Genomic DNA, 23,967 nt, shown 5'->3' with positions numbered 1-23,967 from the left:
GGAAAAAAGGTGCATTCGTAGAGGGATCTATACTAGAAAGACTAGGTATGGTATAGGGATGGCATAGCCTGATAGAAGACAGAGGGTGTTCACTACAGAGGGGCAAGATGCTCGGCCCCACAGAGGCGCACCCCCCCACGAAGCCCCCCTGTGTACCGTAGGCGCCTGCCCCCGCCCCCCATCTGAAGAACGTCCCACTATAACACCTGACTTCGCGGCAAGACGTGGCAGAGCGCGTCCCCTGTCAACTGATGGGCAGCCAAATCAACCTGTCAACGCGCCTGGCAACTTCCTCCAACAATTGCTTCCACGACCAGCGTGATGCTTGCTGTCCCTGCTTCCAACCACAGCACACCACCTTCCTCGCACTCACGCGGGACACTCTTCTTCACCTCTACTCGCCGTTCTCTTTCTGGGACACTGAATCATCAGATCAACATTGCCTTGCGCCTGCAACACCTTGCCGCCGTGCTGTCTCACTCCTTTATTGGCGACATCCTAGGCTGTCCACCAGATCCGACTTCGCCGAGGAGGCTCGAGTGCCGCAATCCAGTGCAGCAACTGACCGCAGTGCAGCATTCAATATCTACCTCGAATAGATCGACCTTCGTGGCGACGACGCATAGGCAATATGCCGCCCAGCAACAGCATCAGTAGAATGGCGCAGTATGCCCGTGGCTTGCCTGACCCAAACGCCAACCAAACACATAACGGTGCCAGCACATACTTTCCGCCCGTGTCCAATCCGCGGGACGCCATGGCGGACTCGATCAAAATGCCTCTGCCTAGAGCGTCGGCACCTTTGCGCGCTTCTGCCCCGCCTCGTGAAGTCGGCGCTCCCACCGTTGAGCCTCCATCTTCTCCTGGAGTCGGAGCACTCCCCGACCCGCCTCGCGGCCTCCTCGCCCGACGACGAACAAACTCAGCCGACCACCCTGATCGGCTCTGGGCGCCCTCGTTGCCATCCGCCATCGCCACACCAGCAGGCTCGCCCACGTCTACCTCGGCCGAAACACAGTACAATGATCGTGACCGAGACTATGACTTGGGGATCACACGACGAGCAGCCTCGACCGTGGCTGTACCGAGGAGCCCTCCGCGCTACATAGAACCCATTCGGCCCCTGCACGCGAACGGACTGGGAAGCCACAACGGAATGCGAGATGGACTGCAAGGCAACAACCCTCGACCTCGGTGGATGGGCGACCCGAGCATGGGGTTCCTTCCGTCCCCAACAAAACGCCAGACCGAGCTTCCAATTCATAACGTGAATCCTTTGAAGCCGTTTCCCGAGGTTTCCAATCTTGTCAAAGAAGAGCACATCAAGCAGGAACACCGAAAGTCGCCCAGTCGTGACAGGCCCTTGCCCCACCAGTCGAAGGGACACAGAGACCAAGCCAGAGCCCAACCGCGTTCGGCGTTTTTCGACCATGATGCCGACTCTGATGTGAGGAGCCTTCGGTCTGACATGCCTCTTAGTGACGAGGAGCCCGGCACCCCTCGGCCTCTGCAGAGAGAGGGCCGCAGGGCCGATGTCTTCTCGGACGACCCTCCACCGCCCTGGCCCGCCAACCGAGTCATCACCGTCAGCGGCAAGAGTAAGAAGCGCGATCGCAACAACGTCGATTATGATGACAAGACTCTTATGCGCATGAGTTACTCGGACCTGCAGAATCAGCCCTTTGATGCGGACCCCGCCCAAGCCGCAAGCGGGGCAGACAAGTCCGTCGTCGGCGAGACGTTGCCCGAGAAGCTGGAGCATTACCGGAGCAAGAGCACCACGGAGCAGAAGCAGTTCTTCGCCGAGCTTGACCTGGGCGATTGGGAGCGATCGGGCGACTGGTTTCTGGAGCAGTTTGGCCGTGTGGCGCAGAAGCTAAAGGAGACCCGACAGAATAAACGGGCAACTGTGGAGACATTTGAGACGGAGCTGGCGAGCCGCGAGGAAGCTGTCCGGCTGCGGACGGAGAATATCAACCTGAAGCTCAAGAAGATCAAGAGCAAGGGTGAGGACATGCTGTCGGACAAGGCAGACTGAGGCACGCTACATGGATGGGCTGGCGCTTCTGATTTGACGACTGACACGACTAATGACAATGATACCTGGGTCGAGGATAAGATGTTGGCCGTCATCCACACGATGGACCACGCAAGTGTACACTATGGCACGAGGCTGAAAGGACTGGTTTTGTAGAGAATTGACGGTTACGCTAGGGTTGGTTCTAGATGATGTGCGTCTCCTTGACCTTCCTGTCCTTGCCGACCACCATCCTGACCTGCTTCTCGGGGCGGTCCGGGAAGACGCCCCTGCGCAGGGCGTCGGCGTAGAGCTCGTAGGCGGGGTAGTAGCCGTCGACAAACTTGACGACCTCGTCGGGGGTCATGCCGGCGCCGCGCTCGGCGCGCAGGGCGACCTCCTGCTGGGCGCGCCAGTCGTAGGCGTAGGACGTGTCCTCGGCGTCAATGTGGACAAAGACGTCGAGCAGGTCGGTGATGGCGTCGTACTCGCGCAGGCGGTCGTTGACGAAGAGGAGGTGCTCGAGCTTGTGCTTGGCCAGGGTGCGCGAGGGCCCGCGCCAGCGGGCCTCGACCTCGGCGTCGGGCAGGGCGCGGAAGCCGACGCACCAGCCCTCGACGATGACGACGTCGATGCGCGGTGACGGCGACGGCGACGGCGACGGCGACGGCGGCGTGCCGGCAGGACCCGTCCCTTGACTGTTGATGGCGATCCAGGTGTCTTCCGGGGCGCGGTCGCCCTTGCCGTCAAAGGCGGCCTTGTCGTAGGCCGGGACGCGGGCGGGGCGGCGGGCGAGGACGTCGGCGAGGAAGGCGCGCGCCAGGGGGATGTCGTGGGTGCCGGGCTCGCCGCGCTGCTGGAGCAGGGCGTTGTCGGGGTGGGCGGCGGCGAGGGCGCGCTGCGCGGCGTGCGGCAGGTAGAGGTCGTCGATGGAGAGGACGAGGGCCGGGTGGGCTTCGGCGGCGAGGGCGTCGGCGAGGGAGCGGACGAGGGTCGTCTTGCCGACGCCCTGGACGCCGTTGAGGCCGATGAGGAAGGGGCGCGCCTTGTCGGGGCCCTCGGCGGCGAGGTGGTCGGCGAGGTGCTCGAGGATGAAGGGGATGCAGATCGGGGACTTGTCGTCGAGAATGGCCGCCATGGTGGTGTTGGTTCTTACCGTCTGGCAGAACAGTCGTCTACGGGTGGGGTGTGCACGGGAGGACTGGGAGATTTTTTGAACTTGCGAGTAGATGCTCGGCGAGTAGATGCTCCTGGTTGTAGCCAGGTCCCAGCATTCGGAGCGTGGATCACGGCGGCATTTTGTCGCTTGGCCGGCCGCCGTGCAGCTTGGCCGACGCCGGCAACGGGAAGAAGGCTGCGCCGGGCGTGCGGGGTGTCATGGCACGACTCGGGTGGGAGTGGGAGAAGAAAAGGCCGCTGCCTGCGCCAGAGCGCGCTAGAGCCTCTACACCGTAGAGCCTCTCGACTGCCTTGACTGCCCACCCAGGTACCTGTCTGGGTAGCTTCAGGCACTACCCCAGGCACCCCGGGGATTACCGGGGTATGCCTCTTGGGATGCGAGGTGTCCTCCTTGCTCGCCTCTCCTTGCCCACGTCTTGCTCGCCTCTCCTTGCTCACGTCTTGTTGAGCTTCTTCTCTTTGTCGCATACCACCATCATCGTCACTGACATCATTCACCACCACTGATTGATTCCTGAACATGTCTCTTCAAGATTGCCCCGCAGAGATTCTACTCGACATTTTCCAGCACCTGGACTCGTCTAGCCTGGCATTACATCTTGTCTTTGCTCTACCTGCCCAACATTGAGGTGTTATCCATCTCGGTGGCAAATCATGACCCATTTATGTGGCCTTTTAAGCATGATCCGACCCCGTTGGCTCTGACCTCCCTCGTGCTCTCACGGCTTCGCGAAACCCAGTTGAGACTGATTCTGTCAGCCGCCAGCAACTTGACACACCTCACCTACAACTGGCTTTTTCACGAAGCAGGCGACGCGAGCATTAGCATACCCACCGTCAATCTGAGCCAGCTCGGAGGCATACTTGCAAAACACGGACATGCTCTGTCTTATTTGAGGAGCAAGGCTACATCGTGGTATGCTCTCCAGCGGGGAGGTTATGATGCCCCTGAAGTCCACATCGTTGGTACGTTGAGTGGACTGTCCCAGCTGGCGAAGGTGAAAAAAGTACAGGGTCCATGGATTTTTGTCGTCGACGAGGAAGAAGAATGTGAAACACCCAGACGGCTCAGCCAGATAGTATCTGAGAGACTTGAACATCTCATGCGTACAGCGGACTTGTCAGATTCTATCTTGTTTTCCTTGCCGGACGAAGAGGTTGCCTCAACCCTCCAATCAGAATTCCAGGGTGGTGCGCTACTCACAGCGCAAGGTCTCCAAGTGGTTCAAATCCCACCAAGCCGCCGTATGCATGGCCTCTCACGCGAGAGTCGCAACGAGCTCGTGCGCCTACAGGACCCATCCAACATAACAATCGGGAACTTGCCAATGGGTTCCAGGTAGTTAGGCCTGCAGACGAGCTAGCGACTTGCCCGCACGATGGACTTCGACACGGGCCCCTCCTTCACACTCAAGACTCCCTACCCCAGATACATGTGACAAGTCTGGGGCGCATGACTTGCCCCAAGTTTGCGACGTCATGTCAGCACAAGCATGTGAAGGTCTAGGGCCTTGGGGAGCTCTCCCGATGCGGCCTAGCGGGACCCCTCGGCTCAGGTGTGCGGCACTGGAATGGGTGCCTCGGCTCCCCACAGCCCCCAGCCCCAGTGAGATGCCCCCCCCCATCGTTACAGTGACCGAGCGACGGACATGACGGTTACGGCTTCGGGCACAATCTACCGTTGCTGCTTCCCGACTCCATCCCGAGGCTCTTCTTGACTCTCCATCTTTCTCTCTCCTCCCCTCCAAGTTCAACCTTTCCCATCTTCATATCTACTGAGCCATCTTGCCCTTTGATACCCCCCATCCCTTGAGAGTGCTGCCGTCCATCCTTTCCTCTTTATCCCACCACTTCCATTCCCTTCTCCTCCTCTTCCCTTCCTCCCCCTCTACCTCCCCCTCTACCTCCCCACATCACACAAGTCTCGTCGTCAACCCGACCGAGACAATCATCATCATGGCCGATCAGCTGCGATTTGACGACCAGGTCGTCGTTGTCACCGGCGCTGGTGGCGGCCTCGGCAAGGTCTACGCCCTCTTCTTCGCCTCGCGCGGTGCCTCTGTCGTCGTCAACGACCTCGGCGGCTCCTTCAAGGGCGAGGGCACCTCCAGCAAGGTAAGCATCCTCGAACCCCCTCCCACCCCAGAAATGCGCAATTCTCCTTCGAAAAGCCGTCGCTGACATGGCATCGCCCCTTAGGCCGCCGATGTCGTCGTCAACGAGATCAAGGCCGCTGGCGGCAAGGCCGTGGCCAACTACAACTCCGTCGAGGATGGCGACAAGATCATCGAGACGGCCATCCAGGCCTTTGGTCGCATTGACATCCTCATCAACAATGCCGGTATCCTCCGTGACATCAGCTTCAAGAACATGACCGACCAGGACTGGGACCTCATCATGAAGGTCCACGTCCGTGGCGCCTACAAGTGCGCTCGCGCCGCCTGGCCTCACTTCAGGAAACAAAAGTACGGCCGCGTCATCAACACGGCCTCTGCCGCCGGTCTGTTCGGTAGCTTCGGCCAGGCCAACTACTCTGGTATGCTCCTATGAGAGCCCCCCCCCCCCCCCTCCCTCAGTGAGCTGCACAGCCCTAACAAACCGTCCAGCTGCCAAGCTCGCCATGGTTGGCTTCACCGAGACCCTCGCCAAGGAGGGCGCCAAGTACAACATCCTCTCCAACGTCATTGCGCCCATTGGTGAGTTTTCCCTGCCAACCTGCCAATTCCAGGTCACAGCAGGTCACAGGACCCAATTGACTGACGCCCCATGCCAGCTGCGAGCCGCATGACCGAGACTGTCATGCCCCCTGACGTTCTCGAGAACCTCAAGCCCGACTGGGTCGTCCCCCTTGTCGCTGTCCTCGTCCACAAGAGCAACACGGAGGAGAACGGCACCATCTGGGAGGTCGGTGCCGGCCACGTCGCCAAGTTCCGCTGGGAGCGGTCCAGCGGTCTCCTTCTCAAGGCCGACGACAGCTACACCCCCGGCGCCGTCCTCAAGGCCTGGGACCAGGTTGGCGACTTCTCCAACCCCCAGTACCCTTCGGGCCCTGCCGACTTCTTGACCCTGCTCGAGGACTCCATGAAGAAGGGCCCTAGCGCCCAGGGCGAGAACCCCGACTTCACGGGCCGTGTCGCTCTTGTCACTGGTGGTGGTGCCGGGTGAGTCTTCCTATTCGCTCGAGGTCTTCCATCTTCAGCTGCTAATGCTTCTCAGTATCGGCCGCGCCTACGCTCTGGCTTTCGCCAAGTACGGTGCCTCGCTTGTCATCAACGACCTCGCCAACCCCGATGACGTCGTCAACGAGATCAAGGCGGCCGGCGGCAAGGCTGTCGGCGTCAAGGCCTCTGCCGAGGACGGTGATGTGGTCGTCAAGGCGGCCATCGACGCCTTTGGCCGTATCGACATCATTATCAACAATGCCGGCATCCTGCGCGACAAGGCTTTCAACAACATGGACGACAGCCTGTGGGACCCCGTCCTGAACGTTCACCTTCGCGGTACCTACAAGGTCACCAAGGCCGCTTGGCCCTACTTCCTCAAGCAGAAGTATGGCCGTGTCATCAACACGACCTCGACGAGTGGCATCTACGGCAACTTTGGACAGGCCAACTACGCCGCGGCGGTACGTTATCTGCCTGACTCTTCTTCTTCCTTTTCCCACAAAGACTGACGTATGCACAGAAATGCGGTATTCTCGGCTTCTCCCGCGCCCTGGCCCTCGAGGGTGCCAAGTACAACATCTACGTCAACACGATTGCGCCCAACGCCGGCACGGCCATGACGAGGACAATCATGCCCGAGGAGATGGTGCAGGCTTTCAAGCCCGACTACATCGCGCCCGTCGTGCTCGCGCTCTGCAGCGACAAGGTGCCCAAGAACCCGACCGGCGGCCTGTACGAGGTCGGCAGCGGCTGGGTCGGTCAGACGAGGTGGCAGCGATCCGGCGGCCACGGATTCCCCGTCGACGTGCCCCTGACGCCCGAGGCTGTCCTGCAGAAGTGGGACGCCATCAGGAACTTTGACGACGGCCGTGCGGACCACCCGTCCAAGGCGCAGGATGCCGTCCAGAAGGTCATGGACAACATGGCGAACAAGAGCAAGAAGGTATGAGAAGCTTCTCTGTCATCTGACGGTGATGCCATGTCCTTTCTTCCTTTATCTGCGCACACATATTGTACCATAGCCACGTAGCCAAATGAACCCAAAAATCGTTAACGCCCATGTCCTCCGTCAATAGTCCTCCTCCAGTGAACCTCAGGCCCCGTCCCCCTCCGACGAGGGCGCGCAGTACCGCGAGGCCATTGCCAACGCGCTCAAGGCCGACACGATCCCTTCCGACTTTACCTACACGGAACGCGACATCGCTCTCTACAACCTGGGCATTGGTGCCAAGCGCGACAACCTCGACTACGTCTTTGAGGGCGCCGAGGACTTCCGTCCCGTCCCGACCTTTGGCGTCATCCCGCCCTTTGGCGCCGAAACGTCGTTCAACTATGACGACATTGTGCCCAACTTCTCGCCGATGATGCTGCTCCACGGCGAGCAGTACCTCGAGGTGAAGAAGTACCCGATCCCGACGGCGGCGCACCTCGTCTCGCGCGCGCGCCTCCTCGAGGTCGTCGACAAGGGCAACGCGGCCATCGCGCGCAACGGCATCTCGACCGTCATCGCCGAGACGGGCGAGGAGGTCTTCTACAACGAGATGACCGTCTTCCTCCGCGGCTGCGGCGGCTTCGGCGGCCAGGCGCGCCCCGCCGACCGCGGCCCCAGCACGGCCGCCAACAAGCCCCCCGCGCGCAGCCCCGACGTTGTCGTCGAGGAGAGGACGACGGAGGAGCAGGCGGCCCTCTACCGCCTCAGCGGCGACTACAACCCGCTCCACGTCGACCCGTCGTTTGCCCGCATGGGCGGCTTCAAGAAGCCCATCCTGCACGGCCTCTGCACCTTTGGCTTCGCCGGCAAGGCCGTCTACGAGCGCTTTGGCGCCTTCCAGAACATCAAGGTCCGCTTCGCCGGCACCGTCCTGCCGGGCGAGACGCTTGTCACCGAGATGTGGCAGGAGGGCGGCAAGGTGCTGTTCCAGACCAAGGTCAAGGAGACGGGCAAGCTCGCCATTGCGGGCGGCGGTGCCGAGCTCGTCGGCAAGGCGTAGACTGGGTGCATGGCGTGGCGAGTGTGGAGGCGTGTGTGTAGGTAGGTGTAGGATACCAAGAGATGTGTGCGCATGTCAATGAATGCGATGTATGCACTTTATTCTGATAATCAAAAGACGCTCGTTTCTGTGCTGCTGGGCCGTGTGGAATGTCCTCGTTGCTCTGCCCTCTGCCGCTCATGTCGGCTCGAATTGTGTATACCATGTCTGCTCCTGACGCCGTGTTCGTCCTGACCCATGTTCGTCCTGACCCGTGTTCGTCCTGACGCCGTATTCCGTCTGTGTTCGTCCCGACTGCGATTTCATGTTCCGCAAAAAATGCCTTCTATCCCATCCTTTCTACCCGTTGCCATGCTCATACCGTTGCCATGCTCATACCAGGCCCAGACCCAGCGGAAAGGGGGCCGTCACACAAACAGATTCTCGACGACGAGGTCGCATATCTGCGCCACAGACGGCAGGCGGCCGGCACGCAGGACCTGCTCGACCGAGAGGTCGTCGCGGGCGGGGGCGGCGGCGGCGAAGCCCGTGTCGAGGAAGACGCGCTCGGCGCCGCTGAGGTCGCGGGCCTCGGTCTCCTTCCAGCGGCGCTCGGCCTCGTCGCGGGCGCGGCGCAGGACCTCGTCCGTGTCCTCGCTCTCCCAGAGGTTGCAGCGGTCGCACTCGTCGCAGGGGCGGGGATCGCCGTCGGGGCGGAAGTGGTCGCAGAAGTGGCGGTAGCCCTCGCCGGCGCCGTCGGGCCCGCCAATGTCCTTGCGGCAGACGTAGCACATTTTGTAGCCGCAGGGGCACGTGAGCTTGTTGCAGCCCGAGTTCTTGACAAAGGACGTGGCGCAGCGCGGGCACACGCGCTTGATGGCGAGGCTCATGGCCTGCTCGACCTGCGTGCGCAGCGCGACGAGGGACGACTCGTTGCAGACGTGCACGTCGGCCCAGGGCTTGGCGCAGGCGAGGCACGAGGTGCGGCCGCAGCGCGGGGCACGGCAGGTGAACTTGGGCCCGCGGCGGCGGCGGCGGCGGCGGTGCAGGGCGCGCGACCAGTGCGTCGCCAGCGAGGCGCGCGACGTGGTCATGGCGAGGCAGAGCAGCGACGACAGGAGCACGAGCGGCATGAGGAAGGGGATGGAGCCGACGCAGAGGAGCAGGAAGACGGCGCTGAGGACGCCGTCGGCCTTGGGCCGCAGGCTGTCCTCGTGCTGGGGCAGGTAGATGTCGTCGACCTCGGCGTAGTCGCAGAAGGGGCAGCGGATGAGGGGCAGGCCCGAGGCGAGCAGGCTGTGGTCGGCGAGGCGCTGGTCGAGCTTGTGCAGGATCTCGGCGCCCTTCTTCTCCTCGAGCATGGCGCGGTGGAGGTGGTGGGCGGGGATGTGGCCGCCGCAGCCGGGGCCGTCGACGGCCAGGCACCGGAGGGTGCCGGCGCGGGTGTCGATGCTGCTGTGCCAGCCCTGGCCGAAGACGGCCTCGGTCAGGGACAGCTGCACGCAGCGGAAGCAGATCATGTGGGCGTCGGCGTTGCACTGGGTAAACTCCTCAAAGGTCGACTCGGTGAAGCAGCAGCAGCACTCGTGCAGGGCGTCGACGGCCTCGGCCTCGGCGCTGTTCAGCACCCGGGCCAGGCCGCGGTCCTCGTCGAGCTGGGTCGCGCGGGCGCGGTCTTTCAGGGGGCGGATGAGCTCGTCGTACAGCTCGCGGTCGAGCTCGGCATGTCCGGTGGCACGCAGCGTCGGCGTGATGGAGCCCTGGCCGGTGGATCGCCAGATGACGAGGGGGTGGTTTTCGGCGTCGCCGGCGGTGGCGGGCTTGCGGCGGGAGAAGAGGGACGAGATGGTGAAGCGCCAGGACTTGGCCGACAGGTCGAGCAGGGTCTTGCGTGCGTCGAGATAGGAATAGTTGAACTCGGCGAGCACGGCGTTGACGGCGGCGCGCGTCAGGCCCTTGAACTCGGTCCAGGCCAGGGCTTGGACGGCCTTTTTGTACTCGTCGCTGCGGAAGGCGTCCTTGTGCGGGACGGTCGGAACGGCTGGCGAGGCATCGCTGGAGGCATCGCTGGAGGCATCGCTGGAGGCGTTGTCTTCGATGGTCCTCCATCGGCCCTTGACCCAGTTGACGTGGTTCTTCAGCAGCGCATCGGCGACGACGGCGAGTCTGGATTCGCCGTCAAAGTTGGACAGCATCTCGCGGAAGACCTCGGGTTGGACGTTCGGAAACAGGGCCGCCAGGGCCTCGAGGCTGTTGTTGAGCTCGCGGAGATCGGGACATTCTTCGGGCGGGTCCTGCAGCTGGGCCTCGTCGTGGATGTATTCGAGACGGGGTTCGGGGGGGTCGGTCGAGGGGGTCGTCAGAGAAGACTTGGAGGAGCGATGGGATAGGCGTCGATCAGCGGACGTGCCGAGGAGTACTGTGAACGGCATGGTGCCTGCTCATGGTTGTCGCATGCCCGAGTGGCATATCTTTTTTTTCCTTCTTCTTCTTCTTCCTTTCGGCAAAGGGCGTGAGAGGGAGAGTGGCGTGCTGTGGGAGAAAGTGGGAAATGGTCACGAGAGGACTCTCCGACGTGGCAGAGCAGAGCAGAGGCAGAGGCTGAGGCACAGGCAGAAGCAGGTGCCGAGAGGAGAGGAGAGGAGAGGAAGGAGATTCAGGGCCACGATAAGGCACTGTGCGTGCCGTGCTATCTGGCTTTGTCACGGTGTACTTGCTCCAGGTGCAGGTACTTCGCAGCTCGGTCCCTGAGGTACAAGAGGCATGGAAAGAGAGTATTTTCCACACCGCATCTCATGGTCATTTCAAGATGGATCAATGTTTCTTTATTTTTGTTTTTAGTTGTTTTATTTTTCAATTGAAAAATCTCACGGTATACAGTCGTACCACGTCCACTACACACCCCCAAGCGGCAACATGCACATGCACATCCATCTATGACTTGCGGTGCAGAACACCAGCGCCAGCCTGTCCAACAATCAGTCTCCTCGTCTTCATCACGCCAGGGTCCCCTCTGTCTTACCTGGTGGTTGGGGAACACGAGCGTGTCGGCAATGACCACGTTCTCCCGCCTTGTCGCGCTAAAGACGATGACCTCGGCAATGTCGTCAGGGGTCAGGGGCTCGCAACCACTGCGACGCTGCTGTCAGCCATCCGCATGTCCCATTGTCATGACGGCCGCGCGCTGTACAGTGGGCGTCTGTGCAGTCGACGTCGGGGTGCTACTCACGCATAGACGGCATCGGCCTTGGCCTTGTCGCCGTAAAAGCGGACAACCGAGAATTCCTGCTGCTGTCAGCTCTCTCTCTGAGGGCAAAGCAGCAAGGACAGCGGGCAGCCCCAACGTACCGTCTCGACTTGGCCGGGATCAACCTCCATGACACGGATCCGCGTCGCGATGAGCTCCTTGCGCAGCGCGTCTGTGAAGCTGCGCACGGCAGCCTTGGTGGCGCAGTAGATGGAACCCCCGGCGTACGGCTCACGGCCTGGATGTGGTCAGCAACAGACAAGAAGCACGGCTGACGACCGCCAGAGGAGGCAATCAAGCATCACCCACCAGCAATGGAGCCCACGTTGATGATGTCGCCCGCCCCGCCGTCGGCCCGCTGCTTGAAGATGGGCAGCACGGCCTGCGTCACGTTGATGAGCCCCGTGACGTTCGTGTCGAACATGGTGGCCATGTCGGCCTCGGCAATCTCCGGCGCCCTGGCCACGCCCTTGACGAGCCCGGCATTGTTGACGAGCACGTCGATGGCGCGGAACGCCTCGGGCAGGCCGGCGACGAAGCCGCGCACGGCGTCGGGCTTGCTGACGTCGAGCGCCACGGGCAGCACCTCGACGCCGTCGCCGACCTCCCTGACGATGTCGTCGGCGATGGCCCGCAGCGTGTCGACGCGCCGCGCCGTCAGGATGAGCTTGAGGTTGCGGGGCGCTGTGCGCGCAAACTCAAAGGCTGTGCTGCGGCCGATGCCGCTCGAGGCCCCCGTGATGAGCACCGTCTTGCCCTCGAGGCGCTTGGCCGCCGCGGCGGACGCCATGGTTCTGGCGATGCTGCTGTTGTGCTTGAAGGAGTGTGTGAGGGTATGGCGAGCAAGGAGGAGTGAGCCGAGGGTCCTGACTGTGTGGTTGAAGCGTGTCATGTGTAAGGGAGAGAGATGAAAATAGACACAGGCTTTTCTTCGCGCAGCGGATCAAGCACCCAGGGTAAGGTACCGCAAGGCAAGGTAGGTAGGCAGGTATCCCCGTTGGCCTTGCGAGATAGGAGGTTGTCGATGGTGTCTGTTCCCCTAGGCCGTTTCGGCTGCCGAGAGGGAGGGGGGGGGGGCACCCCGATAAGGCCCCGTGAGCCGTGGACCGACGCAACCCCGCCGTCGCAAGCCCCCTGAAGGCCTGAACCGACCCCTGGAGCCCGCCGCGGGGTTGACAACGTGCGCGCCCTGCGTCGCCCGATAACGGCGCCAGACCCCCGCAATTCCAGCCTTGCACCATCTCGCCGCCCATGACGACAACCATGTGTGTCATGGCCTGGCGTGGCAGCTCACAAGCAAAGGGACTCGTTTCTCGGAAAGCTGGTACAGCTTCAACTTGACACTGATGGATTCCAATCCCTTCACTGGGTCATACTGTAGTCACTGCAAGACCGTTTGCACCAAAAGGCTGCCTACTACAAGGTGGGCATCACAAGGTGGGCATTGTAACACTGACGCAAACCAACGACCATGTCACAGCAGCAGGCTCGACACATTGACGAAGAATCCATCATGATGACGCCGCTTCCGCTCCTAACCGTTATATAGACCCGCTAGGATCTGAAGGCAACTTGCCACGGCAAGTCCTGATGCCGGCCTCCAGCACCGTCGGCCCCAAAATAGGATCCATGTGGCTGTCCGTGTTGTTTCCCCATCTTGCCGGTCTCAGATCTCCCCCTGAACCGATACGGTACGAACGACACTCTGATCGTTACGACTCAGTGTACATGGTCCGATTGTTGCCTCAAGACAAGATTCTGAGAGCCTTTACCGCAGACGACAATTTTGTCGCCTTGAACCAGGGAGAAGATGAACCCCCGATGGGCTAACGGTCAAAATGTTCTTGTAAATGCTCACCTCTATGCGGGCCTTGACAGCGCTGCGGAATCCTTCTGCGCATGTCGTTGCACCTTCGCGAATGTCTGGAGGATAGTTCCATTCGATCAAGCACAAAGAGAAGCCGATGCCCGGGAACTTGTCAACGAGATCACCCGAGATGTGGCATCACTCGTGGGTTTGAAGCTCGGCCCTTCCAGAATGATGTCTCCGTTTCTGGGCGGATGCTTGGTGTGAACGGTCACGGAAAGATAGTCTCTATGAGGTTGATATGCCAGACTGCTATGAAGTCATGGTAGCAGCTCCGGCTAGCTTCATCCTTTGAGAAAAACATCCAGCCGAAGCCCCTTTCGCGACTGTAGACCCCAACCATCATGGAGTGCATTACATGCCAGCCCTACCCGTTTCCCTTCACCAGCGAGGCTCTACAGCAGATGCGCATGTCCTACAGTTCCATGCTGATTATGGGCTTCCAGACGCGAATGTTTCGAATACCTCTCGTGAACTGACATTGACCTTTTCCCGGGCTTCGAGGGACAAATTCGTACCAGACCGGCCCCATCGTCGAACGTCAACTCCGCTTGTACGGACTGCCGAGCGGCACCTCATGGGAGCGCGCTGTTTCGTCGAAACCGCTCCGCTTGAAGTCCCATCTTCCGTCAACACACAGACATACATTGGGAAAACGTCCTTCTGGATGAAGCAGGCACCATCGAAGGGATCATTGATTGGGAGTGGGCGTAAACAGCTTCGTTCCAGGTTTCTCATCCCTGTCGACCAACTGGGCACCCAGCCCTTTACTAGGTAATGGTGCTACAGTTGCTCTGCATGGTGACGATGATGAGAATACTTCGCCGCTTACTAGTCTCCAAGAAGAGGAGACTGTGAAGAATCATTGTCGAAGATATTTTCTTCAAGGGCTGTGCTATAGAGGGAGCTGGCCGGTTGTCTGAATGGCTACTACTGGCCGGAAGTGTGTCCAGAACATCCTCCGCGCCTGAAGAATTGCGTCAAGGCTCTTGAACATGATGACTGAATGGCGTTATAAAATTTCGGGTATATGGTAGGGTGAAGCATGTAGCAATCGTCTCTGCCAATTTTCTTTTCCGTTTGTGTTGCGATGTGAAGGGAAAATGTCTCGCGAAACCGATGTTCTTTTAGGAAAATTTATTGTTTTCCCTTCCCTTTTTTTTTCTTTTCAGAGAAAGCAGGCTCATTGTGAGATTGGCAGCTACAATCAGGACGCCTCAAGGCAAGCGTTTGATGATTCATCCACCAGCCGGTAATTGACGAGGATGTTGAAGTCTCATGTCGGTTGGACCACTCGAAAATCCGAGCTTGCTGACTCTGCCTTCACCTGCCGAGCCATGTTACAATGAAGACAAAAGAGACGAAGGTCTAGAAATTAAAAAATCATGGAAAGTCCTTTCTTTTTTTATTTCACTAACAATCAAGATCAGCGTTCTTGTAGTGTACGTCAACCAGCATGGGAATAGATGGCACCCATCCAGGGGATGCTGACAGTCACGTGCACGTGCCACGGATGGCCGCGAGCACCTGCCTCGTTGTTGCGGGACAGCCTGCTTAGTAGGTCTCAAGATTACCTCATCACCATCATCATGAGCTTCAGCTTGGACCAGTGAACTACAAACGTCACTCCCTCTCAACGACATACACGCCAGCCATCACAACCCATGATTGCCGAAGAGCAAAAGAGCAAACCGAAATAAAGGATTCTTACAAAAACATTTCTTCACCTCAAATTGATGTTTTGACCCGCCTATACGTGATCTCGAGATGACGGAGGTCGCTACCATCCAGACACAAACCCCGCCTTTGCTGTCAGGGCCCTCAGAGAAGGAACGCAAATATGACCGCCAGTTGAGGCTGTGGGCCGCCAGTGGCCAGGCTGCTCTGGAATCCTCCAGTATTCTGCTCGTCAACTCATCCTCAGGCACCGTGGGCGTCGAGACGTTGAAGAACCTAGTGCTGCCGGGTTCGTATCGGCCAACCCCTCTTTGCCTGCGCCCTGGAACTGACCTCGTCCAGGCATCGGCAAATTCACCATAGCCGACGGCGCCAACGTGCAAGAGGCAGACCTCGGCGTGAACTTTTTCCTCGATGCCAGCAGTCTTGGCAAATCGAGAGCCCAGGCTTGCGCCGACTTGCTTGTCGAGCTCAACCCAGAAGTCGAGGCCGACTGGTTCCCGAAGAACAGCGTGAGATTGAGACAAGAACCGGCCGGAAACAACGCGCAAACAAGGCTGACCATGATACCCAAAGGAGCCGTACGACCTCGCCAAGGTGCTCGAGAGCCCTGAGCCGTACACCATCATACTCTACGCTCTGCCCATCAAGCCCGAAGATCTCAAGAGTCTCGAGGCGTACGCGGCAGACCACAAGACGCCATTGATTGCCGTTCATTCGGCCGGCTTTTACGCTTATTTTCGCGTCCACCTGCCCGCCGCGTTCCCCATCGTGGACACTCATCCAGACGAGACCGCCACCACCGACCTGCGGCTGCTCACACCATGGGCGGAGCTCTCCACCTTTGCACAGGACATGACCAAAGATATCGACGGCCTGGACAATCATGAACACGGTCACCTACCTTTCGTGGCCATCCTGCTCCACTACCTCGAGGCCTGGAAGCAGTCCCACAGAGGCGAGTACCCGTCGACCTACCAGGACAAGGTCGCCTTCAGGAGGGTCGTAGCCGAGGCGGCAAGGACAGACACCCCTGAAGGTGGCGAGGAGAACTTTGACGAGGCTGCTGCGGCCGTCCTCAAGACGATATCGCCACCTTCGCTTCCAGAGTCCCTGCGACACGTCTTCGAATACCAGTCTGCTGACCTTGTAAGCGTCCGATCCCTTCCCTCTTGGCAACGGGTGGACCACTGTCTTTGGTGGTCCCCTCTCACTTACTCATGCCCCCGTCTGAACCTTCTGTGGCGAGGGAAGAAAAGGGGTGGGGGATGTGGCTCGTCTGAGGAAGCGAGTGGCTGGCTAATATTGCGTCGTGCAGGAAGAGACACAGTCTAGCTTCTGGATCATCGCCGGCGCCGTCAAGGCTTTCTACGAGAAGCACAGGTGTCTGCCCGTCCCTGGCGGCCTCCCGGACATGAAGGCGCAGTCCAGCGTCTACATACAGCTCCAGGGAATCTACAAGGCCAAGGCACGCAAGGACGCCGCCGAGGTGCTCGACTCGGTCCGCCGCGCCCCAGGGGGCGAACACGTCGACCCGGCAGAGGTAGATTTGTTCTGCAAGAACGCAGCCTTTGTCAAACTGATCGACGCGAAAGACGGGGGGGCCGAGAGATTACTCAAAGTAGCCGGTAAGTGCGGGATGACACGCGTCGGAACATGACAACAACAGGGGAATCTCGTTCCAGGGTCTTCTACGATGATGCAATGACATCCCTGGGGCGGCCCTGCTCATCTTGTGTGTGTGCGTGTGTGTTTATGCGTGTCTGCGCGCGAGAGCAGCAGGCGGGCGGCGGTCGTGGTGGCGACGCTTCAAGAGCACAGGCTGACTCGGTGCACAAAATTTTGTACAGATGAAGAACTCGCCAACGATGACATGGCGGCCATGGGCGTCATGCCCGCGTCCCTGCTCCCCATCTATCTCGCCCTGCGCGCCACGTCACACGCCCTCGACACTGCCGCTGCTGGGGCGGCGCTGTCACCCGAAACCATCCTCAAGGACGTCACGGCACTCGTGCCCAGGGCCACAGAGAGCGAGCGCTACGCTCAGGCGGCTCAAGAGGTGTTCCGAGCCGCCGGCGGAGAGCTGCACAACGTTTCCGCCGTCATGGGCGGCCTGGTGGCTCAGGAGATGATCAAGATTATTACGAAACAGTACATCCCCGTCCATAATACCTGCATATTTGACGGCATTGGAAGCCGTTGCCAGGTGCTTCGCCTGTAGACCCGGGCAGCCGAGCCAGAAATTGCGGCACCTACGATAAAGAAAGGGTCCACAGTCTCGACCAACCCCCCTCCCCCCTTCCCGGCCCCTTTCGATCACCTTTTTCCTCTCCTGAACGCTCATGGCACCCCTCCCCTACCACCTAGATTTTGCACGCCCCTCACTCACCCTCTTTCTCTCTCTTTCCCTTTTCTACCCCTCCTTCTCTACCTTGTTCGGAGTCGGAGCCTCGCCGACGGAGAAGGAGGGTCATGTGCGGAATCCGGAGGAGGCGTTTTGTGGCCGCAGGCGGTGGCTTGAGAAAACAAGGCGAAGGGGGTAAAATAAAATCAGAGGAGGAAGCGGGATATGTAGGTAAGCCCCTGACGGAATGGGGCGCCAGACTAGCTTGTGAGAACCAAATCACCCCCTCCACCCACGCGGAAGGAATTCCTCGGGAGGGCTTGCAAGAGACAGAGAGAAGGGGAGAATATCAAGACGAAGAAAGCCATCATCGCGCCGCCCCTTCACAAGGCGTAACGGGATATACTGGTCGTCATCGGCCTTTGCAGGGACAAGAAGCCACCCCCCCTCGATCACTTTTCGAGACCCCTGCTCCTTCTCTCCGTAGAAGCTACCATCTGAGTAGCGTGTGAATACCACCGACATGGCCCTTTGTTAGATGCGCCGACCTACCGGCCGGCCGACTGACCGCCCTCTCTTTCTCAAGAAGCCCATGTCACCCCGCGGGAAGCTCATTCGGCACTCTGTTGGAGGGGTCCCCGGGGGGGGGGGGGGGGGCGACAGTAACAATGACCGGGGGTGGGTTCACGGGTTGGCTGGCCTGCTCTCTCGTCCTGGCGCCGATCCCTTCCCCCCGCGTGTTGTGATGAGAACCCTAAACCGAGCAGGAGAGCCGGCCCCTGGATGATGCGGTTGCTTTCTTAGCCTTGCGCCCCCCAGCCCTCTCTCCATTTCCAGTACAGTAGTAGTGTCTCACCACTTTCCCGGAAGAACTATTTCTTCGCTCTCTCGCCTTTGTCTCACATTTCGGCTCGACAATTCAGCGCCCACCTCCCAGGTGCTGTGTCAGCTGAACTCAAACCAGGCCACGTTCTTGCTGCCGCCGCCCAACCACACCACGCAGCCTCCCACCACATCCAACCAAGGAGTCGCCAAACGCGAAGCCGAGATAAGTAACGCGCAATGCTTCAAGCAAATGTGATAAAATTTGGGGAAATGGCCCAGGGCGGGGAAAGCGAACAGGGTAGGACAAGGGGGGGAGGGGTATACGTATGAGCCGGGGCGTGTAATCGGTCGGCCCCCCCTCCCCCCTTCTCCTCCCCCGGTTCCCAACGACAGAAAAAGAGGCGTCTGGGGTTCACAAGGTCCGGGGGCCAAAAGGATCTGTGTCGCATCGCCCATCGTTGGGGTAAGCAAGCCAGATCCCTCACAAGCCGTGGGGTGTGGGTGTGCAAGTGTGTTTGAGAGTGGGTGAGCGGTTTCTGGTGTGCGAATGTAAACATGGGTGTAAACTAATGTGTCCTGATGATGTGCATGTAGTCCTTTTCATGGGGAGAACGATCCCTATACCTGACGATGGCCGCTAAAGAAGGCGAGAAGGCGAGAAGGCGACGAAGCACCACTGTGTCGACAAGTCTTGGTCTGCGTGGCCGTTGCGGTGTTGCGCCTGTGTCCAAGCGCTTCTACCCTCCCCATATATGTATCAAAACTCTTCGGCCTCCAGCTTTTAATCACTGGTTTCGCCTCGCTTTTGTGTATTGCATCGGGTGTGTGAAAGGCGGAGGACTTGCCAGTTTTACCATCTCATTTCGTCTCAGTAAAGCCTCCGGCCCAGGAGGCCTACCACAGGGCAACATACGCATAGACCAAACACATGACTAAGCCTCACCGTAGACTTACTTTACCCTTCGTGGACGGAGATCATCATCGGACCGCAGGCCCTTGCAGGATGTGACGCTGAAGGATCACAGAATGCGGAGGTGGCTGCCCTCCCTTACAAGACATGATGTGCCCCTCAGAACACTAAGGGAACGTGAGCCGGACGAGAAAATTACACGCGGGGCAGAAGATGAGATGCACTTCTTCATCGACGACCTCATCAACTCGGCCGCCCGGTCGGGCGAGATTGTGCCGTTTCCCTCTGCAGAGGTCTTCTCTTTGGCTCTCTGACTCGGACGGCCCTCAGCCCTCATCCGGTCTACCTCCGTGGCTGCCATGGCTTAGCGGATCGTGGCATCTCGAGTCGCACAGCTGGGGTATGGGCGCCTAATATGCACGACTCGTAGTATGCCTCGGCGTACGGATTCCTGCAGCGTAGAGACAGGACCATAAGCCTGTCGTCGGGATTTCGGGACGACATCACGGCTACCTTAGAGCATGAGCCGTATCGTCACGTGCCCCGGTAGTGTGGCAGAGCCTCCGACGGATGGTAACACGCCGGTGACACTTCGACAGGCTGATGAGTAATGAGTCAAGCTCAAACTTGAGGAACGGGTAGCAGCAGTATTGGTATGAGTGGCTAGAAAGCTGAGCAGGCAGGCCGTTCATCAAAGGGTTCAGGCAGAGAAAGCATAGTGAGGCCTCATGATGAATGACGGGAGGCGTCAGTGAGGCGCTGTGTTGAAACGCCTTTGCATTTGGGTTCTTCCCGGAACAATCTCCGAGCTTGTCATCAAGCCCCTGAATTCAGTAGATCCTCACGAAACGGACAGGTTGAGGGAAATTTGCAGGCAGCCGGCGGCCATGCCGAAGTTGTGTGCGTCATTGTGGCGAGCGCAGCGGACAGTAATACAACGTACAACGAAACAGTGTGATAGCGGCATGTAGCTTTAGCAAATACTGGTGCTCAACACACCAGAGGCTGTCGACATGAATAGGTTCATTATAAGAAATGACGAGGCTTCGGATGGCTTCCCGAAGCTCGCTGTCAAAGGCGTGTCGCGGCATTTTCTGGCGTAGCCGCTGAAGAACCCCGTGGAGATCGGGCTGCGTCGCATTTCGTGGAGGCTCAGACCGCATGATTTGCTGGTGGGTGTGGAGAGGCGACAGGACGACGCGTATGGTCTGGCGGTAGGCCTGCAGACTTGTCAGTTGTCGAATTTGCAGGTCTCCTGCATGGCCCATAACAGAGGTTTTTGTGCCACATCTGAGTACGCATGCGAAAGATCCAGCCACAAGTGAAAGGGATAGGTAAAAGCACAGAGCCAATGTCATGAGGAAAATGAAGGGATGATCATGGTGTTCATGCTCGGTATACCAGTAGACCGGCAGAGCCCGCATCACTCAGTGAAGTGCGGTGTTTCGACAGAGCTCTCAGAGTTTCCACCCGGGAGTGCCCGTCAGACAGCAATGTATTCCGACTTGAAAGGACAAACGGGACGAATGGCCTGGAGCCGAAACCCGTCGGCTGTTGTAAATTGATGAAAAAGCCCAGCAGGCACTGTTTCGTGCCGTGCCGGTAGCGGTAGCGGTACCAGACTGGGCCATGCATACTTTGAGCACGTGTTAACAGTAAGAGACCGGCGTTGCAGAGATGAAAGGGAAAGCGCAGCCGATGCGCGTCGCGCAGTAGCACAAACAAGATTTGTCCGTAGATTCTCCTCCTCCGTTGTGGCCAGAGGTGACGGATGATTCGCAATGTTTGTGTTGTGTGGAGCGTGACTGATTGTGCCTGGCACTCCTCTTCTTTGCCACGTGTGGAGAGGCATTCGAAGCGATGGCAGCCGAGCACTGCAATCAGTACGGACATCCAGAGCTCCCGTTGACCCGTTGGAGGTGGCTCCATTTCCCCAAACCTTTGGCAAGTAGCAGCTTCCCCATGCAGATAGTCCGTCAGTCTTCTCCGCAGCTTGAGCCACAGGACAGGTGATCTGGATGAATGCCCGTATACCTTGTCCTTGTCATCAGACCGCCTTGGGTCCCGAAATCGGGCAAGGATGCGAAAGATCGACCCCTCGAGAGGCGGTTAACACACCGACTTAGTGTGAAGCTATAGCAGGAGACCGGAGACCAGAGACCCTTCACACCTCTTATGTTCTTGGCAAGTTGATGCTTAGAGCAAAGCTCAGAGCAGGTCCGTCGTAGACTACCTGTTACGGTCGATATCTCAGGGTCGTATCGAGGAATGTCATGCTGACAACAAGCAAGTCTCGAACCGGGCTGTACCAGCAGACTCGTACGACGCTTATGTTTGCGGCTCGCCCAGGCTTTGAGATAATTAAGGCACAGGCTTGGCTGAATCGCATGGTGCTCGGAAGCCGAACCGATGATTGAGATCCAGCAGGGCGGCAAGTCTCATTTGGAGGGAGTCGAGTCGAGGCAGCCAGCCGGTTCAAAGTTGGGTCTGGTCAACGGGCAAGGGGCTTAAGCAGGAGAGCCACAACTGGGCAGTACCTGTTTGGTTTGGTTCGGGCCATGTCTTCGCACCACGCATACTAACGCCGAAGACAAGCTGGTAAACACTGGGGTACGCAGGTGCATATAGCCGGGACGCATTAGCGACGAGTCGCGATGAAAACAGCTGCACCTGACCAGACGCATGCGTGAAAAGAAGAAGACACGGGCCCGTGTTGTCCAAATTCTTGAAGAACTTGCGGTCTTGTTCGCTATGTCAGGCATTTCGTCCGAGGTTCGTCCAGAGCAGGAGTAAATCTGGTACAGATTATGTGGGTCGGATGGTCTTGCCTGTGTCTCTTCCGCTTTCTCCGGTATTGGGGAAAGTTGAACGTATCACGAGAGCAGCAAGGCTTTTGTTGACTTGCCTGATGTGCCCTTGGAGTGGCTTGCATATGCCCAGCCTGGACGCCGTGATGTACCAAGTTGAGGTGTGTGTACCTGTGTGTCCCTGGCCCCCATGCCTCGTTGGCTGAAGAGCCGGGATGCGGGGTAAGGTCTGGCAGGATATGTATTCCTGTGTAGAGACCGTGGGACAAGCGTCGTGGCGCAGGCGGGTGCGTTGTACGCAAGCAAGAGAGAGGGACAGGCAGCTCGAAGGCGCTTTTGGGCAGAGGTGTTGGGCGGCAGGCTCCGTGGGTGCGCTGACGGGCAGACGTGTGGTGTGAGGGATCAAAAGAAAACTCAGGGCTTCCAGCGGCAGAGGAAAAGCTGGGGTACGGCTCATTCGGCCAGAGGCGCCAGGCACGAATGCAGGCCAGGCTAGGAGACATGGTGAAGGATGTGACTAACAAGGTGGTCACCGGCCGGCGCGGGCTCAGTGAGGAGAGCGAGTGCCCCAGGCTCCTACGGGTTCAGGGGTGTTGGTGTAGGTGGGTAGGTGCATCGTGGCGGCTTCACCTCGCGAAACGGGCGAGGTTGTCAAGCTGCTCATTCGGCCGATGGGAACAGACCAAGACGGCAGACCGATGCGAGTTGTGGGTCAGAGTGTGGCGTCTGGTGCGAGATTTGAGGTTCCACTGAGAAGGCCAGGTTTCCATGTGGCGAGTGGTCTCGGCCGCGACCCGGCGTGTCGCTGAGGATGCGATATCAGGCGATGTATCGAAGCATGGGTTGTGGCAAGCAACACTACCGTACCGTGGCTGGGCCGGAGTGCGGAAAACTATCGTTGCGGCTGGCAGCTGGTCGCAGAGACGAGATATTGAGAGGAAATTGAGCTTCTCGTAAGATCAAGGTGAAACATGGTCGAGAGTTGGACGTCAATGTTGATGACACCGAAGGACCCGTCTGCTGTTCATCACCAAGGGTCGGGCCGGCAGAAAGGAGATGAGACGAGCCAGATGGCCAGGGACTCCTGAGCGCTCGAAGCTTCACGGGACGCATCCAGTCATCTGGCGCCCACATGTCTTGGGGTCGTGGGCTGATGATGGCAGACTTCAGGCACATATTGACCGTGCATCTCTCGCCGTCTCCCACAGTCTTACCCATTCCGACCCATGTGGGTTCAGGTTGCTGTGAGGTCCGTCCGATGTGCCCTCCAAAGCGACGGAGGCCGAAAACAAGGCTCGGCGAGTCGAATGGTCAACCCCCCTGTCAATCGCAAGCGGTCTAGGGAAGGCCGTTTGGCAAGCATCGTGAGTCGCTTCGCCGATTGACGATGGGGTGACGGGATCGATGAGAGCGCGAAAAAAAAGAAGGCGGCCGGGGTGAGCTGGCGGGTCGCCGAGCAGTAGACTGGCTGCACGATTGTGTGTGGTGTGGTGGATGTGGATGGTCGGACAAGACGTTGAGGTGGTCGAGGTGGAGCTCGAGGTCAGGCTCAGACCTTCAACCGCCCTCACTTGACCCAGGCTGGTAAAGGGCGGCTTCATGGTCGTTTGCGGCACGACGGAAAAACTCGACGGACCTACCCAAAGCACATGAAAGGAGGGTACACAGGCAGGCGGGCAAGTGTTATGGCAGCAAGGGACAGGGGTTGATCTGATAGGCGCTCGGACTGGCAGGCATGGCCAGGGTATGGGCCGCCTTCCCCACAGTCAACGCCTGGTGGCAGACGGCAGGCAGCTAGGCAAGTAGGGAGGTTGCTCTTGCTGTTGCAATTACTCTTGCGGCAGGGAAAGATGATGGACCGACCGACCACTCGGCAATAGGGAACGACGACCGAGTGTTAAAATGTGGAGTAGAGGGGGAGGGGTGGAGGGGCCAGCACCTGTACCTGTCTGTGCCTGTG

At 59.2% G+C, this 23,967-nt stretch overlaps 6 protein-coding genes across 6 annotated transcripts; 3 read left to right on the top strand and 3 right to left on the bottom strand.

Moving 5' to 3' along the window:
• Positions 1-658: 658 nt before the first annotated feature.
• On the top strand, positions 659-2,038 carry D7B24_004692 (uncharacterized protein; the record flags this gene model as incomplete). The annotated part of the gene is made up of 1 exon (XM_028638858.1): positions 659-2,038. One exon carries the CDS (start codon positions 659-661, stop codon positions 2,036-2,038), a length of 1,380 nt encoding a protein of 459 aa, XP_028496581.1.
• A 184-nt stretch (positions 2,039-2,222) lies between these two features.
• D7B24_004691 (uncharacterized protein) lies at positions 2,223-3,155 on the bottom strand (the record flags this gene model as incomplete). Its single annotated transcript, XM_028638857.1, has 1 exon — positions 2,223-3,155. One exon carries the CDS (start codon positions 3,153-3,155, stop codon positions 2,223-2,225), a length of 933 nt encoding a protein of 310 aa, XP_028496580.1.
• A 1,997-nt stretch (positions 3,156-5,152) lies between these two features.
• On the top strand, positions 5,153-8,351 carry FOX2 (bifunctional hydroxyacyl-CoA dehydrogenase/enoyl-CoA hydratase fox2; the record flags this gene model as incomplete). The annotated part of the gene is made up of 7 exons (XM_028638856.1): positions 5,153-5,311; positions 5,396-5,732; positions 5,803-5,892; positions 5,970-6,357; positions 6,413-6,821; positions 6,881-7,303; positions 7,437-8,351. The coding sequence occupies 7 exons, from the start codon at positions 5,153-5,155 to the stop codon at positions 8,349-8,351; spliced, it is 2,721 nt and encodes a 906-aa protein (XP_028496579.1).
• Positions 8,352-8,758: 407 nt separating this feature from the next.
• D7B24_004689 (uncharacterized protein) lies at positions 8,759-10,762 on the bottom strand (the record flags this gene model as incomplete). Its single annotated transcript, XM_028638855.1, has 1 exon — positions 8,759-10,762. One exon carries the CDS (start codon positions 10,760-10,762, stop codon positions 8,759-8,761), a length of 2,004 nt encoding a protein of 667 aa, XP_028496578.1.
• Positions 10,763-11,264: 502 nt separating this feature from the next.
• On the bottom strand, positions 11,265-12,367 carry D7B24_004688 (uncharacterized protein; the record flags this gene model as incomplete). The annotated part of the gene is made up of 5 exons (XM_028638854.1): positions 11,265-11,297; positions 11,353-11,461; positions 11,560-11,615; positions 11,679-11,815; positions 11,887-12,367. The coding sequence occupies 5 exons, from the start codon at positions 12,365-12,367 to the stop codon at positions 11,265-11,267; spliced, it is 816 nt and encodes a 271-aa protein (XP_028496577.1).
• Positions 12,368-15,211: 2,844 nt separating this feature from the next.
• D7B24_004687 (uncharacterized protein) lies at positions 15,212-17,342 on the top strand (the record flags this gene model as incomplete). The annotated part of the gene is made up of 5 exons (XM_028638853.1): positions 15,212-15,410; positions 15,464-15,633; positions 15,698-16,270; positions 16,440-16,749; positions 16,972-17,342. The coding sequence occupies 5 exons, from the start codon at positions 15,212-15,214 to the stop codon at positions 17,340-17,342; spliced, it is 1,623 nt and encodes a 540-aa protein (XP_028496576.1).
• Between the last annotated feature and the right edge of the window lie 6,625 nt (positions 17,343-23,967).

Source organism: Verticillium nonalfalfae (genome assembly GCF_003724135.2).
Source record: "Verticillium nonalfalfae strain VnAa140/NRRL 66861 chromosome Unknown scaffold_27, whole genome shotgun sequence".
In the NCBI taxonomy this organism is placed as follows: domain Eukaryota; kingdom Fungi; phylum Ascomycota; class Sordariomycetes; order Glomerellales; family Plectosphaerellaceae; genus Verticillium; species Verticillium nonalfalfae.
The sequence above is the reverse complement of the archived record's forward strand: the minus strand, read 5'-3'. Positions and strand labels throughout refer to the sequence as shown.